This window comes from Lissotriton vulgaris, chromosome 11, assembly GCF_964263255.1.
Source record: "Lissotriton vulgaris chromosome 11, aLisVul1.2, whole genome shotgun sequence".
NCBI classification, from domain to species: domain Eukaryota; kingdom Metazoa; phylum Chordata; class Amphibia; order Caudata; family Salamandridae; genus Lissotriton; species Lissotriton vulgaris.
The window spans coordinates 136,055,324-136,075,105 of NC_141699.1; the positions used below are offsets into that span (position 1 = coordinate 136,055,324).

Sequence of the window (19,782 nt, forward strand, 5' to 3'; positions counted from 1 at the left end):
ATTGAATCCGGATAAAACTGTGCTAGTTCTCACCGGAGGTAGTCCCAGTCCCTGGACCCCCACATTTTGGCCCCCTTCCTTTGGCCCACCTCCGTCACATTCCCCTTCAGTCAAAACATTAGGGATACCGCTAAACCAACACATCACGCTGCACTCCCAGATCAGTACAGTAGTTTCATCCTGTATCTTCATCCTCCGCACCATTCGGAAGATATCCCGGTTCTTCTCTTTCCCGGCCCTGAAACTCATTCTTATGGCGATGGTCCTGGACTATGGCAACATTCTGTACAACGGAGTCCCTGCCTATGCCCTCCGGTGCCTTCAATTGGTCCAGAACCAGGCTGCCCGTCTTATCTATGGTCTCTCAAGGCCTTGCACTGGCTTCCCATTAAAGAACCTGTCCTCTTCAAGCTGGGCTGCACAACCTTTCAGGCCCGTGCTGGGACTGCCCCCGCTTTTATTAACTCTGAAATCAAGGCCTATACTCCCTGCAGAGAGCTGCGCTCATCCTCCCAGTCTCTTCTCTCTGTACCCAGGTTTAGGAAGAGCAAATCGGGAGGGATGAAATTCTCTGTTCTCGCCCCAACTTTCTGGAACACCCTCCCTCCCCCCATTAGATCTGCTGCCTCCTATCTTGAGTTCCGCAGGGCGCTCAAAACATTTCTCTTCTTGCAAGTCTTCTCCCTCTAGCATCTGCACCCCTGCTCCAGAGGGCCTGCATCCTTCAGCGCCAAGAAACCGCCTGGTAAACGTGCGCTTAACAAATACTTTTAAATTCTATTCAAATTCATGCCATGGATGCCCAATGTTTGCTCTGAGGAGCTGGATCCATGCCAGATTTGTAGGCTAACCACTGACTATATTAATGGGTTTCATTTAGTTTTAGTTCATCTAAATCTATCTTGTATGGATACCCAGAAAATATGGCAAGGATCCAGATTTCCTGGATATCCCTAGGAAAACTCTTATCTGTGGCTTTAGAAATAATCTTAATATAAACAAGTGTAGTGTAGTTCCTATATTCCCAATAGGCTATGCGCATTGGAATAGTGTATCCAGTAGTTTAGATATACTAGACTTAATTGTGTGTGTGCCAGCTAGCTCAGAGGTCACTAGAAACTTTCTCGAATGAACAAGAAGGGATTCATTTCTGACAACCGTTTAAAACATGTCAACTTTGTTTCCCAAGAGTAAGAAATATATCTCTAGAGTCGCGGAAACAATAGATAGTTATTTCACTCAGTCAATCGTGCATGCTTCGTTTCACCAGAGGTGCAGAGAAATAGACAGACGGGCGTTTTCAATAAAAGGTTTTTATTGAACAGTCTTCTTTCTCAAGCATTAGAAATGAACTGCTGCAATCGTAATACTTGTGGAAAAGTACAAAGCATACAGTACGAAGAGTATTATAAAATAATATTGTAAAAGCATGATATGGTTTCTAAGCCATAAAATACCTAAGATGCATAAAATACATACAGTGATAAATATTGACTAAAGGTACTCAACTGGTGCTTCTAAAATACGCCTACCCGGTGTACCTAACCTAGGTCTAGTACAAGGGAAGAAGTAAGTAAGATGTAGCCTAGTTCTAGTATGCTTTACCAATAATCTATTCCAAGAATTCTCTTAGGATCTAATCGGCTCCGTACCTTGGTTTTAGAATGAAGGAGGTCTTGTATCTCTCTCTCTCAGGACTCGATTTCCCAGCAACCCGCAAGGGTAGCCTGGAAACACTGGAGCTGGATTTCTCGGCTGGAGAAAGTACAGCGTCTCTCTCAGCGCATCAGCTGGAGGGTCGTTTTCCTTCGGCACTTGCTGTAGCAGGGCGTCGGGCAAGTAGATAGTCGAACTGCTCCAAACCACTGTGTGTTTGTTTGGACAAGTGTGGGCATATTTATACCTTGAAGGTGTCTTAGTATGGTTATGACTTCTATGCCTATATTAGGATACAATATTTTATACCTATATAGGGGCATGAATCGGGAAAATTACACTAGGGTCCTAAAACGCTATACAACAAAAGTACTTTATAAGAGACCTGCACAGAGAGAAGTTAGATAGATAACATTTCCTTCCATCACACCATTGAATCACCTGATCTGTTGGGAATGTAAGACTGTATGTATTGCCAGCGTGAAAAAAGTTCATATCGTGTCTAAAGCTGCCCCTTGATACTGGCTTGCGGCACCCTGCATACAGCCATAAATGAACAAATGAAATAAAAATGCTGAACTACAGCTGAAGGTGGGAGGTGAAACATGGTTATGGCATTTTTAAATGTACCATATGTGACTGAACAGAAACTATATGTGAACGTATAGCAATTTACTGGTGGTGTTTATTTTTTTTTCAGACGGAATCGAACAATGAGGAATATATTATTGAATCTGATATGAGTTTGGATTTGAAGGATCCCAATCGCCCAAGATTTACGTTACAAGAGCTTCGTGATGTCCTACACGAAAGAAATGAACTGAAATCCAAAGTATTTTTACTACAGGAGGAAATAGCATATTATAAGAGGTACTGCATGCATTTGTAGTGTCATGTCTTTTAGGATAGTTTCATCATGTATACCCCATTTTTACATAGCTTGTCCCATCCACACGACAATCACTATTCTAAAAAATGACCTTTTACTTAGTAGCTTGCTTCTGTCTCTTCAACACTAGTCTCTAAATAGTCTATCAAAATCCCTGTACCTGACGTACATAAACATGTGCCCAAACACGGCAGATTTATTCTGAATAAGGGTCACCACTTTTTTTCATCCTTGGCCACCAGCCAGCTGTGAATGATCACACTTGTTTAGAAAAGCATCTGTGATTGTTTTCAAGACATTTATGATTGTTTTCAAAACATCCATGGTTGTTTTAAAAACATAGAATCTAGAAAAAAATCTGGAGTGACCACTTTAATATAAAAGACCCTCACTCCCCCGACAAATTTGAGGAGATTTCCTTCCAAGCTGAAGACATGGGTCCTGCATGCTGAATTTTCGACACGCAGTTGTCTGATATCCCTTGCGTGGTGTCATCCTCGAGACGGGGTCCTTCGTTCTCAGCCGTCAGGTGAGGGGGCTAGTTCATCCCTGGGGATTTCTTGGCTGTAGATACCTACCCATATATGCTACACTCACAGGTCTAGAATAAGTACATTTAGGCACATTATTTTAGGTTGTGCAATTTAGGAATATGCAAGTGGTACTGTTTTTATCTGAGCTGCTCGTGCTCATTTTATTAGCACTATGGTAGGATCGTATCTCCTATTTACTATATGGATAGTTGCCATATCGTTTATATGCTTCTGTCTCCTGATTGTCGCAGCACATATGTTTTACACAAGATTGACGCTTGAGCAATAAATACGTATTGAAAACGTCCTAATCATTATCTTGTGTATTTTCTGAGAATAAGAGTGTCTGAGCGAAACGTAATGTACTGTTTTCCACGATCCCTGTGGAATCAGGGTTGTCATGTTCAGTGGTTGCCAGAGACTACCTACACCACTGTAGAATACAGGGGGTGGTAGTGGCACTGTAAAGCTAACTGGTCTAACGGCTGACATAACCTGTGGGGGTGTCCAGAGTCGTTTTGGACACCAAGCCCTCAGTTTAGGTCATCCAAAACGAGCAGGTCCTGGGGGACTCCTAGAAACTACACAACAGTAGAGGGTTTATGTTGCGTAACTAGCGTTGTCTTTAAGGAACATTTACTCCCTACATTTTTTTGCATTTGTTTGCACTGACTAGTGTCAACTCCCTGCATATGTACTCTCCTCCCCTTCTCACTTATTACTGATTTTTCAACCCTTTTTCATGTATGTGTAAACAGTGACTGCAATGGCTGGTATTCAATTTACAATTTAAGCAAGCACTGACAAAATAAAAAGGCCTTCCTTTAAAAGGAGATTAATCCGCTATTGATGTTGCCACTTCTAGTTTCCATTGCCATTGTTTAAGAGAAGAAAATAGAAAATGGACGCTCGTGCCATGTGAAAAATCATTTCAAGATGGCCACTGGTCGTTAGTCATGTGCATGCATGGCCGGCCAAACTGGCATTCTTTTTCTTAAAAAAAAGAATTTCAAGATTGCCTCCTGTTTGAGCATGAGTGTTGCGCATCAGCTGCCATTCTTGCAATTTCATTTATTGTTTCAAAACTGCAGACCGTCCTTTTCATGCTGTAAATTAAAATAAAGTGTGCACATGATCGCTAAAAAAACAAATGAGTGGGGGGCTTGGCTTCCAGCCGTGGAAGATGGTGGCTTTGTAATCTGGCTGCGCTAGCAGTTTGGGAATAAACCCCTAAATCCGACATATTCCGTGCACCGACGGTGTGACCGAGGACACTCAACAACATCGGAGTGTGAAGGCGACCCGCGGTGGCGACAGGCGGCTATGTAGAGCAGCGGTGGGCGCTGTAATGAAGTGCGGTGGCCTGAGGCAAAGGCGATCGAAAATGGTGCCTACAGAGAACCTGTGAGCAGAGACCCCCAGTCTTATCCTGATCGCCTGCTGCGCATAGCAGGGTCGGAATAGACCCTTTCAAACCAGCTACGTGTCCCATGATTACAGTAAACAGGCACCTGGTGCACGCTAGCGAGTATGCAGCCCAGACATCGAGCGGACTTCATCACGGCTGCCATTAGTCACTGAGGTGCGGATGTGACTTGAGGGACCCGGAGCCTCACCTGCGTCAGGAGACGGGCACCCTCGGAGACATTGGACGCTGGCAGATCCAACCAGGGGCCCCACGTCTAGCGGTGCCACAAGGGAGACCTTACTGGGGGGCGCCCCCACCGCCCTGCAGTGGCTGCAGTTGCTGGTGTGAGGTGCTGGATACGCTGGGAGGGTATCTCGGCCTCCCCTACTGGGCCTAAGACCCACCCCTATATTTGAGGAAGTGCCCCACTCTGCAGGGGGTGTGAAGGGCCTGGACTGCATTGTCGGGATTGTTGTAAAGGCGCTGGTGAGTGCTGCTGCCTGCTGGGGGGCCCTCCTGCTGGAAGATGCGCAATGCAACAAACTTTGGCTTTGAGCTGCTGCTTGTCACCTATGGTCCGGGACGCAGTGGGGGTGGGCCACGGGCCCATCTGGTCCTGGCGATAAATTGGTGGTCCTGAGTAAGCGCCCGAGGGGGGACGTCCGCCGTCTTCGCAGGTTCTGACACAGCTCCTCTGAGTGCAGGTGCAATACTGAGACATCGTCCACGATCCGCCATGGACCGCAATAGGACAAAGGGTCAGAGCCAAACCAACCAAATAGACAAATACACTGTAGCTGTCAGTCGGGAAGAAGGAGTGACGGGTGGTACTCAGCAAGATGACCCGATGACAGCGGCCCGGGCCCCTCTCTGAAAGACATCATGAGGGCCATTAGGATTTCCGCTGTACCCTGGAGCCTAAATTAGACTCAGTGACCGAAGAGGTAAACCTCCTATGAGCTGACTTCAGAAAAATGTCCGAGAAGGTTTCCGCGGCGGAGACTAGGATTGGGGACCTTCAGTCGAAGACCAAGAGGCTGGAGGAACAAGTTGCCGCCCTCACCAAGAACCAAGCCGATATCTACGCTCATCTGGAGGACCAGGAAGGTCGTGCTGGAGAAAACAACATACGCATAGTGGGGGTGCCAGAAGGGATGGAGGAGCCCTTAATGGACTGGTTCATAGAAGACCTGATACTGAACCACTTGAAGCCTAAACGTCTATCAAACTTTTTCTCTGTCGAACGGGTACACAGGGCCCAAGGAGGTAAGCCCAAACCTGGGGCTCCTCCCAATACGATCATTGCCCGCATCCTGAATTTTAGGGACAGGGATGCCATCCTACAGGCGGCACGTACCCGTGGACATCTTCAGCTAGAAAATAAAACCATCCGCTTCTTTCCGGATTTCACGCTTTAAGTTCAACGCCAGCAGCGCTCCTTTAATGGGGTGAAAAAGGCCCTTAAGGACCAGGGTGTGAAATACATGATGCTCTTCCCGGCCAGACTCAAAATCCTAGACAACGAGAAAGCCTACTTCTTTAATGTGCAGGCAAAGGCCAGTGACTGGCTGGAAGGTTGGCGAACAGTTGGTTGGCAGGGGAGACAGCCACGCTCGGTACCGAACCGGGGTGAGGACGTCACTGATCTTGGAGAGGGGCGAACCGCCAGTGGCAGAGAGCACCGGACGGCTGCATGACTTTGAGACAGTTCCTACATTTTTGGGCCGGACGGTAGGCCTCGAATGAACTCTTCCTCTGGGTCCTTGAATATGGAGTGGCAGGCGGCATGGGTTCACGGCGGATGGGTGGCAGGAACCGGCGGTCTTGTTATTGACTGGAACACTGCACAAATTGTGAACATTTTTATGTTCTCTATGTGGCTCCGGGGTCTGATGTGTGTAGGTGCACTGATTGATACACAAGAGCTAACTTGCTACTCACAACATGGGGGTGTACATTTCGATAACCGATATATACCTCTTCCCAATGTCTGCAAGTTCACGTTTCCTCACAAATCGTTTTATTTGTATTACCAGGGCAACAGGCATTCTGCGAGTTTACATGGTGGGAGGTTGGGGACTCACCTGGCAGGGCGGCAAGGAGGGGGGAGTTGGGTTTCTGGATTGTTATGTTCATGGGGTTCTGGGGAATTTGGGGGGACGGGAGGTTTGCTCGAGGCCACCATATCCACCATTCACTGGGTATTGCTCTGGGAGTCACATCGGGGGCAATGGTCTTTCCGAGAGGGTGGACAGGTTTCTGAGATGATGGGTGAGTTGGCTATGGTGCAGGTCTGGACCTGGAATGTCAATGGGCTGGGCAATAACATTAAGCATACTCTAGTACTGCAATATCTATAGAGGCACTCCCCGGATGTGGTCCTGCTTCAAGAATCGCATCTGCAGGGGAATAGATGTAAAGCCCTAGATCGTTTTTGCTCCAAAATGGTTGCACACTCCGAGTTCACCTCTGGGTCACAAGGAGTGGGAATCCTTGTACGTGATACCCTACCTCTTGTTGTTTCGGGCATGTGGGCAGACGACGCGGGCTGTTTTGCTGCAGTGGCGGGTAGATGGGAGGGACTCTGATTGATATTTTAACCCTGCTATATATCCCTGGACCATCATTCTGTGTGCCTCCCCAAGTCGAGTGCATTCTTGACAAGCCTTCCTACAGGAATATTACTTCTCGCCGGTGACACAAATGCAATTATGTACCCAGAATTCGACCGGTCCAAAGCCCCCTCAGGTAGACAAGGGAAACGAGGCCTCTTGGACTTTGCCACGGCTATGGGACTGGGTGACCTGTGGTGGGCCACAACCCCTCACTTCGGCAGTATACGTTCCATTCGGCGCGGCACAGGTCCTTTTCCAGGATCGACCACTTCTTTACCCACAATGATCAAATGGGGGAATTCGACGACACTAAACATATGGCTCGGGAGATTTCGGATCACTCCCCCCTTTGTACCACCCTTAGGGGCCCGATCGTCAACAGGGCGACCTTTCTGAGAATAGACCCCTGGCGCCTTCGGAACCCGGAGATCGGCGACTAGCTTCGAGAGGGGTCCAAGTTGTACTTCAAAGAGAAGTTGGGGTCCGTGGACTCACAGATTATTCTGTGGGAGGCCTACAAGACAGTGCTGAGGGGCTTGGCTCAGTCACTAATTGGGGCACAAAAAAGGAGGAGTCTCTTCAGATCCGGCTCCTAGAGTGTGAAATCAAGCAGCTAGATAGGGACACTGGAATGACCCCCCTCGGTGGAACTTTTCCACAGACTGAAGCTGAAACAGAAAGATCTTAGGGCCCTGGCCGATGGTGAGGCCTGTGCCTATGCACTGGCCACACAGCACTGGATTTATGATATTTGGGACAAAGCACTGAAATTACTAACGTGGCTGGAGCGCAGAGATAGGGAGTGCTCATGGGTATCTGCAGTATGGGACGCGGCGGGTTCACTATGCTCATCAAGCATGGACATGGCAGAGGCCTTTGCGGCTCATTTCGAGTGAGTGTACTCGTCTGTATGCATTAGAACTGAAAGGGACTGTGCAGAATTTCTATGTGACTTTGCACTACCTATGTTATCTGAGGAAATGAGCAAACGCCTAGAGGCAGATGTCACGGTAGGAGAGCTCGGTAATGCTCTAAACACCCTGCAGTCGGGTAAAACCTCTGGCCCTAATGGGCTCCTAATTGAAATCTATAGAAAACAAGCCACAATTGGGACAGCCCCTATGCTTGAGATGCTCAATGAGGTGCAAGAATACAGGAGCCTGCGCCCTGATCAAAGAGAAGCCATGATAGTGGTGATTCACAAGGCACGGAAGCCGGCAGACCAATGCGCCTTTCTACTGGCCGATTTCTTTGCTAAATGTGGAGGCCATGGCTCTCGCCAAGGTCCTGGCTGATCGACTGCTGTCAGTGGTTACAGATTTGTTCCACGTTGACCAATCTGGATTCATGCCCCGCAGAAGCACTCTTCACAACCTTCCGCGTCTTTATGGGGTTCTCTACATGACTGAAGATGTTGGAGACACTCAGACGGCATTGATGGTGCTGGATGCCTCAATGGCCTTCGATAGCATCGACTGGCCATATTTGTTCATGGTACTTGAGAGGTTGGGCTTCGGACCGATCTTCTGTAGCTGGGTACGGCTCCTGTACAAACGACCAGCGGCTCGGGTGCGTGTCAACTGGGCCGTATCGAGGGCCTTTTCCCTGCGGAGGGGGACTCGACAGGGATGCTCCCTGTCCCCCCTCCTCTTCGCCCTTGCGCTGGAGCCTCTGGCCCACTGGATCAGGAGAGACTCCTCAATCTGGGGCTTGGCGGCGACTGACGAGTGGGAAGAGCGTATATCCCTATACGCCGACGACATCATCCTCTATCTGGAAAGACCATATCACTCGATTGCTCAAGTAGTGCACTTATTCAAGTTGTTTGGCAGCTACTCCGGCTATACCATCAACTGGTCTAAGTCTGTGACCTTTCCTCTGTCGGGCTCTCCCCCTCTGGTCCCGTCTCGGTGCTCGGCAGCAGTGGTCTTGGAGGGATTCAAATATCTAGGCGTGTACATCATGCGTGATAGGAGGGAGTTTTTTTAGAGGAATCTCGAGCCTCAACTGGCTCGCCTGAATGCCGACGTGGCTCATTGGTGCACCCTTCCGCTCTCTCTCATGGCTAGGGCACCTTTGTTCAAGATGCTTACACAATTATATTACTGGGCCTCACAATTGCAGGTGGTCAATGACTGAGTGTACACAGATGGGGACGAGCCCGCCTATAGGGTGGATAGAATGGTTATGCCGAGGGGCAATTGTGAAGCTCTTCTTTATGCCCGCAGACCCCAGAGGTCATGGCCTGAACACACTAAGGTAGTTCTACACTGTTGGAAAGAGGCAAATTGGTTCCTGGGCTGGGCTGGCAAGCTAACCGGGAGAACTCCACTCTGGCAGGGTGAGCTGCTGAGTGAAGTGACGACTCTGACATGGTTTAAGGGGTGGCAACAGATTGGCATTGACTACCTAGGGATGTATGGAAAAGGGACGCTCCCAGAACCTTCGACTACCTTCAGAAGGAGTACAGCTTACATCACTCACAGAGATATCAGCACATACGACTACTGCATGCCTTACGCTCCCATATACCAAGTAGTACATTCATCCCGGATTACTCCCCGATGGAGGATTGGTTATTACTCGACCCCATTGCAGAGAAACCCACATCCACAATCTATCGCAAATTAATAAATAATATGCCTGATCCCTTGGTTAATCTCAGAGTTGCCTGGGCCAGGGACCTTGGGAGCCTCGATGAGGAAGACTGTCAAGACGCTCTCCAGGGTCCTAGAGAGATTGCTATCCGCTCTAGGTTAAGGCTTTTGCAGTTTAAAATCCTTCATCGTACCTACTATCCTCGCACTCACCTTTATGCATGGGGAAGGTGCCAGTCTGCATCCTGTGTGAGGGGTTGTCAACAGGAGGGCACCTTCTTTCATATCCAAAGCAGTGTCCGGAGATCATTCCATTCTGAACGAAGGTAACGTAAACCATGTCTAAGGTAATGTGAGTGCCAGAAACCGGTCCTCGGAAGCTTGTTTCCGGTCCAGGGAAGACGTGGCTTGGCATTTCGGGCTGGACTGTTCCCATGAGGCACAGGGTCAGACTGATTTGCATATAGCCATGTCTGAACTGGGGTGGCAGAGTGGGCTAAAGAACGGTGATGGATTAAACCCAGATCTTTTGACTGGGTGTGAGTGTTTGATTGATTCAGATGCTCCGTCCATCACCACCCCCTTTTGTACCGCTTTTGGCCACCATAAGTGTGGCAGGGTATGCTCAGACGTGAGTCCCTTGCTCACTTTGCCACTGGATTCAAGCAAGCCGGGCTGAAGACTGCTGGAATGCCAGAAACCGGTCCTCAGAAGCTTGTTTCCGGTCCAGGGAAGACATGGCTTGGCAGTTCGGGCTGGACTGTTCCCATGAGGCACAGGGTCAGACTGATTTGCATATAGCCATGTCTGAACTGGGGTGGCAGAGTGGGCTAAAGAACGGTGATGGATTAAACCCGGATCTTTTGACTGGGTGTGAGTGTTTGATTGATTCAGATGCTCCGTCCATCACCACCCCGTTTTGTACCGCTAAGGTAATGCGAGTGTCAGTCCCGATGGACCGGAAGTTGGTTCTACTACTGATTAAAAGGGACACTGATTGGTCTAGATATGTGAAACTTTGGCTGGCCTTCACTGCAGGGGCTGCAAACCGGAACATTGCCAGGGAATGGGGGGTGCAGGCGCCCCCGCTCTTGGAGGATTGGCAGCGCGACCTTGGCTGGTGCCAAAGAGCGGAAGAAACGGTATACAAAAGCAGGGGATGTACGAAAAAATGGACGAAAGTATGAGCGCCCTGGCGCAAATGTAGAGGAACGGGTACTCTCTTGGAGGGGTAGTCAAATTGTAACACTGGAGGGCCCTTGTATTTCCCTGATGTGTAATTTCCTGATAACATTTGTATCATCTCCCATTGTGTTTTTCAAACGTGGTGTTATATTGTATGGTCTTACGAGCATTGTTAATAAAAAAAAGTTTTTTAAAAAAAGTGAGTGGGCCTAGTAGCACTATACATGGGTGTTGCACTCATAGACTTAAAAATTAAAAAGCAGGTGTCAGGCAGAGAGCAACAGTCAGAGAAGCAAATGGCTCTGCAGTAGCACACAGCTGGCAGACACTCACACTAACAATTGCAAAAACAGTTTAGGTTTGTAAAAATGTGTGATTGCAGGTGATGGAGTAAAGCAGTGCAGTCCCATTGAATGTTGAAAGTCAATCTAAAACGTATCCTCTCATGTTAGCAGTGCAGGTCATCTATCCTGAAAGGATGTAGAGAAGAAATGCCCCAGGGTAGGACCACACACGAATAGGGTGGAAGCTCATCGAATAAGGAGAAGTAACAGAGATATGGTTGATAGCCATCCGTCATGGCTAAGAGGCTGAACTAAAGCCCGCTCTACATGGCATACATGATTCTTCAACAGTAGTATGTTAAACAAAGGGTTGGCAGTGATTTATAAATTATACATTCTTCTCAAACGCCTGTTTTTTTTAATGCACAGGGAATTATAACTACTGTGTATTATAATTATGTGCATTGAAAATGGTGGATGATAGCTTAGCTGGCTGAAAAAGCAATATGAGCAGAGATGCCCTTTAAATCACCTTACTAGTAGTTATCGACAATCAGGTACTCATACTCTCAAGTTGCCACTGCTGTGTTCTGGCAGTCGGCAGTCTCTAGCTATACATATCTACAGATTCGTATGTACTTTCCACAGTTACAAATTATCATAGTTTTCTGCTGTTAACATTTTCCGATGTTGGAACACCCTCAAACTAGAAGCTTCTCAGACTCCAGGATGAGAGGTTATTATCAGCAAACATTCCATATTTATGAAGGTCATTTTTCATGCTTACAATTGCTCTTGTGTAATTGTTGTGCTCTCCAGCTTAAAGGATTCAGTGGCAAAAAAAGTAAAAATTACACAGTTTAGAGCTCCCAGTGTGGGCAGTATTGGATCTAGGTATACTTGGGCTTTAGTGAGTGTGAAAGGCGAGTAGTTGGGGCCTTTGAAGTCTAAGCTCAACAGGGCCAGGCAAGATCCTTGTCTCACATATACCATGTACATCTAGAACCTGTTCTGGAGATAACTATGGAAACTGACCAGCAGCACGGTTATTTGGCAGATCTGATGCTAGCAGATGTAGCTGCATTTCAAAACCTGTGAAGTGGGGTCAACACTGGCACCTGTAGGTTCATAAGCCTGAGCCATGCTACTGTAATTATTGGAAAACCATATGAAATATTACTACCTTGACTATCCCACACCAATTAAATTACACAATCAATGGCCTCATGATCTGACCCCTGGAACATAAGTTCATGCCAAACAATCACATTGTGAGTGACTAGGCAGAAGGAGCACCGGTACTTGACTAAGGTGGTCTACGTAAATAGTTCTTGGTCTGGGTGTATACATGGGTGCAAGTTAATGTTTGGATGGGGTATCTCGGGCATACCCCGTGATCCAATGCTGAGTACAGCTTTTTCAATGTGGAGTACCAAAATGGGTTGGTATATCAGGAAGTGTGGAAAATGTCAGAAAATGTTAAGTATTGTTAGTCGGGAGCAAAGAATTCATTTCATTTATCTGTAATTATAATTTTGGCATTCAACAACCTTAGACTGATCTTGGTATTGTGTCTGTTGACTTCAGTGTTTTAAAACAATATGGCAGTACAGTAGGAAGCACCAGTGTAGCGAATTTTTGTTTTGCGCCTGACTATAGGAAGCCTAGTGAGTGTTTGTCATACACCAGGAATCTTCTGGACGGAGCTAAAAAGACTAGATGAAAGGTATACATGTACATATATCAGTGTATGAGTGCCTGGATGACAGGGTGAACCTATTTCATTTGCACTGAGTGGAACAAGAAACAATGTTATGAGACTTTTCACTTGAAAAATGCACACAAAAGGTGCTTGGAAATAGTCTAACCACTGGAATTGCCCCGGTTAGTATTCCAAACCATTGTAGAGTCACTTAAGAAAGGTCATAACTGATTGGATGTAGAATTTATGGAAATGCCTTCCAGTAGAAGTGATGAGAAAAGAATAAGGTAAAAAGTTAAAATAGATAAAACCTAAAAGATGTATGGGATGCTGAAGGAGATTAGAAAGCAAAGCAGTCTCCGAATACTAGATGCAGATATTGTGTTACAGTGAACTACCCAGACTAGACTGCTAAATAATTTAGTGAAATACGTTGAATGCAATTGTTCTGTGAGGAAATTCAACTACTTTCATGTAAAGTCATGTTATGTTTTATTAGCAATTTTTTGCGCATGTTCTAACATTAAAATATCAATGTGTCCAATATTGGTCAAGGGTAGTAGAATATGTCACTAATTTAGGCACTCCATCATTTACTTTGAACAGCTGGTTTAGTTTACATATCATCTTATTACAAGCAAGTGTTGAAGTGGGAAGTGAGATCACTAATCTTAGTGCCAGTTATATCCTCCTCCTCTCTGTATATCAAATTCTGCTCAAGTCCACATCCTGCCCATGACCTTTTTTAATCAACAGCAAATTTTACTTGTAATAGTAGAAGTGTACTATATGTTGTTGAACCATAAGGGTATGAGCCTGTTCAAGATTGAAAATAATTACATATTATTTGTTCTCGTTTACTTCTGGCTAGAAATGCTCCCTCTGCTGGCTGTGAGCTGATGCTGCCGAAACAGGATATTAATTTGCAGAAGTCAAACTCCCTGGTCCCTAATCTATTTTAAATGTTATCTCTGGTTTGAAGAGCACTTTGTTAACAACATAATATTTCTTAAACATCAGTGAAGAAAAAAAGATAGAACGGAGAAGGAACAGAGTTTGAAAAACAAATAGACGTGTCTTAATGATAGTGAGAAGAAATGTGGGTGCTATCCACACAGAGACCAAGAAACATAGAGAACATGTGAGAGATCAGGAGTGAGCAAGAATGGAGAAATTAAATGGGTCACGTGAAAAAATATGGTATTTGCAAAAGCAGAATGCAAAAGATTCGATTCAAGATAAAAACAAGACCAGATCTTCTAACCAAATATTTAGAGAGATTTCTGCAATAGACAGTACAGAGATGTTTCACTTTCAGTTTATCACATTTTTGTTTAGACAGTTTACAAACTGCTCGATATAAAGAAAATATCGAGAAAATACTACTCACAATGTGATATATAAAACTCCTAAATACTTAAACTTTAAACATTTACTTTCCACATATATGTAATCCCAAAGTAGATCAGTTATAGTTAAAATTCCATTGGTATTAGCAAGCTGGTGTTGTCTGAAACATTCCCAGTACATTGTAAAAACTAATTTACGAAACTAAAAAGTGCTTGAATCTTTTAGTAACTGCGCACTGAAAATTGCATATTCGTTTTTCAACTGGTTAGTTCATGCTCTCTTAACCCTTTCCATGTGGCCGCGATTCCCCTGGTGTGCTGTAAACAGCACGAACAGGGGCGGGCCGTGACGAACCCCAGCCGTCATCAGCACACGAGCACCGTAGTACATGACGGCTGGGGTTCGTCATCAGCATGGAAGGGATTAACAAGGATGTTGGTTGATTCTGGGTCCAATCACACTTTCTTCATTTGTCTCTCCAATCACCTTGAAACCTATCCCTTTTCTTTTTCAGTCTTGTTTTGTGGAACATTTTAAAAAGTTGAATGGATTAAGAAACTTTATCTTGATGAAGATACTGTTTTTTCGACAGCATTTCCAAGTACATACATACCATGATTGAAAAATATTGAACTTTTGAGTCCCAGGCATTTTCGGGGAAGTAAAGTTTCTTGACTTCTAATTTAAGATTACAGAAGCAAACAGCCATCTCACACTTCATACCATGTGCATCAAGAAAATACTTCCCTACAATGATGTCATGTGATAATGGTTCAAAATATAAAAAACACAGATTTATCCTCTAATGTATCAGTGTCCGGTTGTGATGAGGACACGACTTGTTGTGGCAGGAGAAAGAAAGAAGTTGAAAGCTCCTTAAAACAAAGCAACAAAAGTGTGTTTTTTCTTGTTGACGTTTTATATTGTATGTGGAGCTGCAGAAACAGGAAATGTTAACAATTTGCTTTCCTTCAATACAGTGAGGAAGCAGAAGAAGAAAATAAAGTGATACATCCAACACCCATAATTCATTCAAAAACACCAACACAACAGGAATCCGGTATTAAACGACTGTAAGTAGCGATTTCCTTGATTTGCTGTTTTCATGGCGGTGTCCTTTATTTAGTTAATGAGGTAGCTCAGTGAGTTAGGCACACACTTCTGAATAAGATATTATGGACTACAAAATACAATAAGTAAGATACACTAAACAAATTTCCGTTTTCCAGAAGGAAAACACCATCCAAGAACATCAGGATACCAAACGTGAACTTGTGTGACTTCCTTGAACAATAAATCCTTATTTGAAAAAACCCCACACAAAAAAAGCGCCATAATAGTTACAATTACTTCGAAATGCTTTAACTCTTTCTCAGTAATGATACACCAGCACCTCCTTTTCCTTCACAAAATGTTCCATTTAGACTCTTAAGAGTCAGAACAGTGTCATGTACTTCAAATTTCGTAAATTGACTGATTTGCAGCTAACTCCCCTCACTCACACCACTTCATTAATGTCAAGTTCTTCTTGCCTTCTCAGAAACCTCATTACTACGTTCTCTAAATACATGTTCAGTACACCTTTAAACAGGAACATAAGAAACAAACCCATCACATCCCAAGTACTCTACTCAACCAGAATAGTTTGCCACTCTATTTTTACAAGACCAGGAATTGTTACTTAATTTTACAAGTGTGACCCTCTCCACCTGGGCCCACAATGATAATCAATGGTTTTGAAACACCCCTCCTTCCAAACTCTGGAACTTTCACTTTAACGTGTTTTCATTAACTTTACCTTAATTTTCTTTTCACCTTACCAAATGAATCTGAGGAAAAATCTGTTTTTTTCACTAGTTGATACCAATATGGGTTCTACTCCGACTTGGACTCTGACACTAACTCAAATGGTGTATGATCTGTATATCCTTAGATAGTTTTGTGGAGGTATGCTGTAAGATCAGGGTTTCTTTAGTGTTTCGAATTACTTTTAATTCCCTTATCTTGGGGTCCTTTATCCATACTTGAGGATATGCGTACTGTGTGATTTCAGATTTATTTAAAATATCGTTTAAAATGGCGATTTGGGAAGTTCATGTCTTTGTGACAGCCTATTTATAATACAGCATTTTACTTTTCAAAAAGTTTCCGGATTGTTCAATAGTGAAAAAATAAAATAAAAAGTCTATTTAGATATCCACAGAGTTTCAGAAAATGTCCTTTATGTACACATTTAAAAGTTTCACCCCCCTGCATACTAGAGGTATTGAGGCTCCGCCAAGCCAGGTGATTACAGCTTCTCTACACTTTTTTATAATCATTCTATTCAGTAGTGCTTTTATTAGTGACTTCCGGTCTTTTAATAACTTTGGGCATGCACAAAAAATATGTTGAAAATATTCATATTTGTATCCGCATGGTCTGCAGTCTCGATTTTTCACTTTTATCCTTCAATGCTGGGATTAAGTCTTTTGTTTCCCACATGCCAAGACGCAGCCTCATAACTTGATGTTTTAGGGTAGGTGAGAAATAAGCTGATAAGTATTCCTGAGGCTTCCTTTTCTCATATGAGCTGATAACCATCCAAGCATGCCGTCTTTGCAGTAAGGTATTCTCATCCGTTGAGTGAGACAAGAGTTTTATTGTAGTGTTGATTAGTTTGTTGAAAGCCTTTTTCCCTATGCTAAGATTCCAAATGTGTTGCGCAGACAGGTCCTCTGTCACTTGGTTTAAATGACTACCCCAGGATCCGTGCATTTTCTTTTCTTTTTGTCTGCCTATTTCTTTTCCAGCATAGTTGGTCTATGGTCCCACTTTCAGAAGCACGCAGCCTCCAACATAATTTAATGAAGGCGCCTTTGCTTCGAAATTCCTGATTTAGTAAGCCAAACTCTAGCCGCACATGGGCTGGTGATGCACATTGTTGGATATGAAAGACTTTTTTATAGGCTTTTGTTTGTATGTTGTTCAAAACAGAGATGTCACATCCTTTCATTATTTCAGTGCCATAGGTTACTGTTGGCAATAACTGGTGCTTGCATAACAGTTATTAGATTATCGTATGATGTACAGCTTAATCTATGTTTTAAAACGTTAAAACCGTATATCAGGTTTTGAGTTTTTGACCTCATTGAGGTGAGCTGTGATTTATAGCTCAATTTTTGTTCTACCATGAATCCAAGATATTTATAGGAGGTAACGGCTTCAACTTTATTACCCTCTATATGCCATATGAATTTCTTGTGTTTGGCATCCACCAACCGTACAACCTTTGTTTTTAGAAAATTCATTTCTAGACCTTTTGCTGTCAAATATTTGGCTACGGCACTCATTCCTCGTAGTACTAGATAGTCGGCGTACTGAAGGCACCTGATTTCCCCATGAACTATTGATGGGGGAGGACTTTTGATTTCCAGGAAAGCATCTTCAAGATAAGATATATATAGATTGAAAAGAGTTGGAGCTAACACGCACCCTTGTTTCAAACCATTTTGGGTGTGTATTTTCTTTGCTATCCACCGGCCATCCCCTAACTTAGCCCGACTCCATGTGCACGAATATAGTTCTCAGATTGCATTTTATAACTTTGTAGGGATGCACCAGCTGTCAAGTTTTTCCCGCAGACGTTTACGGGGCATGCTATCGAAAGCTTGCTTAAGGTCCACAAAACAGGCAAGCAAGCGGATGTTCTTAAATTTGGCTTTTTCGGCTAACAATGTTAGTGCCATTAGGTTTGTTAAGGTGCCTGCTCCGACCCGGAACCCTGTTTGAGATCTTGGATGCAGCTGTAATTGTCTGACCATTTTTTCAATTGGGTTAGCAAGCAGCTTGCATATAACTTTGCTTCAACGTCAATTAAAGCAATCAATCTGTAGTTTATCGGCTTTGTTGAGTTTCCCCCTTTAAAAATTGGCTGGATCATACTTCCCCCTCCATGATTCTGGGATTCCGTTTGTGATGAACAGCTCGTTGAAGAGTGGAGTAAAGCGTACTGTGTAATTTTAAACCCAATTATATTATTGTTTTTTAGATGCATTATAATGGACTTTGGTGCACCGCTTTTCATAAACACATCACTTTCTGTGATCATATGGAACACCCATTCCATATGCAAAAAGTTTGAAAAATAATGCTTCAAAGCAATAATGTTCTTTTTCCAACCTCCTCCAGAAGTTTCATACGGCCCAACAAAATCCAAAGCAAGATCCTACCAGGGTCCTTCTAGAATTGTATTACACTGACATGAAAACATCTATCGTTAAATATCCTATTCGCCTCCTGATACCAATTACAAACCTTAACAAACATAGAAATTTCTCTATCCATGAATAGCCACTAAAACCTTTCACTCACCTTTTCATGTTAGCAGAGTCTCCTAAATGCCCCTTAGTAGCAGCCCTCCCAGTGGCGTTTCACAGAATAGCTAGAGGCACCAAGCAGTTACCCGTCTGAACAAACAAAAGTTTAATACAGAACTCACCCCTTAACTTCCAAAACACTTCTACCTCCGACCTCAGTTACCTTTCCTTGGGCCAAAACTCGTGAAATCTAGCCACCTCCCCCATTGGTATATCACTCTTCCTTCCTTTCAACCAAGGTTCTTCCTTAATCCCATAACCAGCTAACACTAGCCACATAAACCACACAAACTACCACGCATTCTTCTTGGGGTTTTCTGACTGTTTCTGACATTAGCTGACAATGGTGAAAAGCAATCTGCACTGACATTTTAAACACCACATTCAAAATAGCTTTTGATTAATTTGGATCAAATTCTAATCAGTCATGATGAAGCTTTTCCCATACCCTCTCTTTTACACATACACAAAAACAACCTATTTTAATGCCCTCATCTGTAAAAATGATTCAAAATGTTCTACAGCCCAGATGCAGACTAGAGCATCTCTCATTCAGTTGCTAAGTATTTGGTTTCTCTAAAGATTCAGTATGAATATGAGACAGTTTTTCCATATTGAATAATTTTTGGGAAAGAACAACTCCAATTCGCTGTCTGCTGGCATCAACTGTTAGAGTACATATAGCCTGATCGAAAAAGGTGGCAAGGCTGGAACTTCAATCATAGCTTGATCAATAGAATGGAAGCCCCCCTTGCTTTCTGCTTTAATAATGCAAATTGAGAATGTGTGTAAGTAGTGTCCTAAGTGGACCTGTCCTCACAGCAAAGCCCTCTACAATTTTACAGGTATTAGCATCCCTGACCCTACTTCAACTGTTGGCATACAGGTTTTGTTTTCACTTAATTGCTAAGTTTATGTTTGTCGTGTTTCTATATTATTTGCTTTGGCTACCATTCTTTTGATCACTAGCTTTCCCCACTGACTCTGACTGCCCTTGACATATTGCTGGGCTCATACTACTCGCCGCTCGCTGATGTTCGTATCCCATTGATTTCTTCAAAGCGGACTGTAATGTAAGGGACTATGAAAATTATTTTATACTGCCATGCTTGTTTTGTTTTCTTTTCTCTGAACAATAATAATGATGTTTCCAAATCAAAATCACAGCAAAACCCTTTATAAACATAGGGTAATTCTCACAGAGC

The 19,782-nt window shown here is 44.0% G+C and overlaps 1 protein-coding gene across 2 annotated transcripts in view; it reads left to right on the forward strand.

The window, feature by feature from the left end:
* The window catches only part of RILPL1 (Rab interacting lysosomal protein like 1), a 95,149-nt gene that overhangs the window by 60,715 nt on the left and 14,652 nt on the right, over nucleotides 1-19,782 (forward strand). For both annotated transcript variants that reach the window (XM_086942911.1, XM_086942912.1), the window contains exons 5-6: nucleotides 2,357-2,526; nucleotides 15,200-15,292. In XM_086942911.1, the coding sequence (XP_086799037.1) occupies nucleotides 2,357-2,526; nucleotides 15,200-15,292 (263 nt within the window). The remainder of the gene's footprint in view (nucleotides 1-2,356; nucleotides 2,527-15,199; nucleotides 15,293-19,782) is intronic.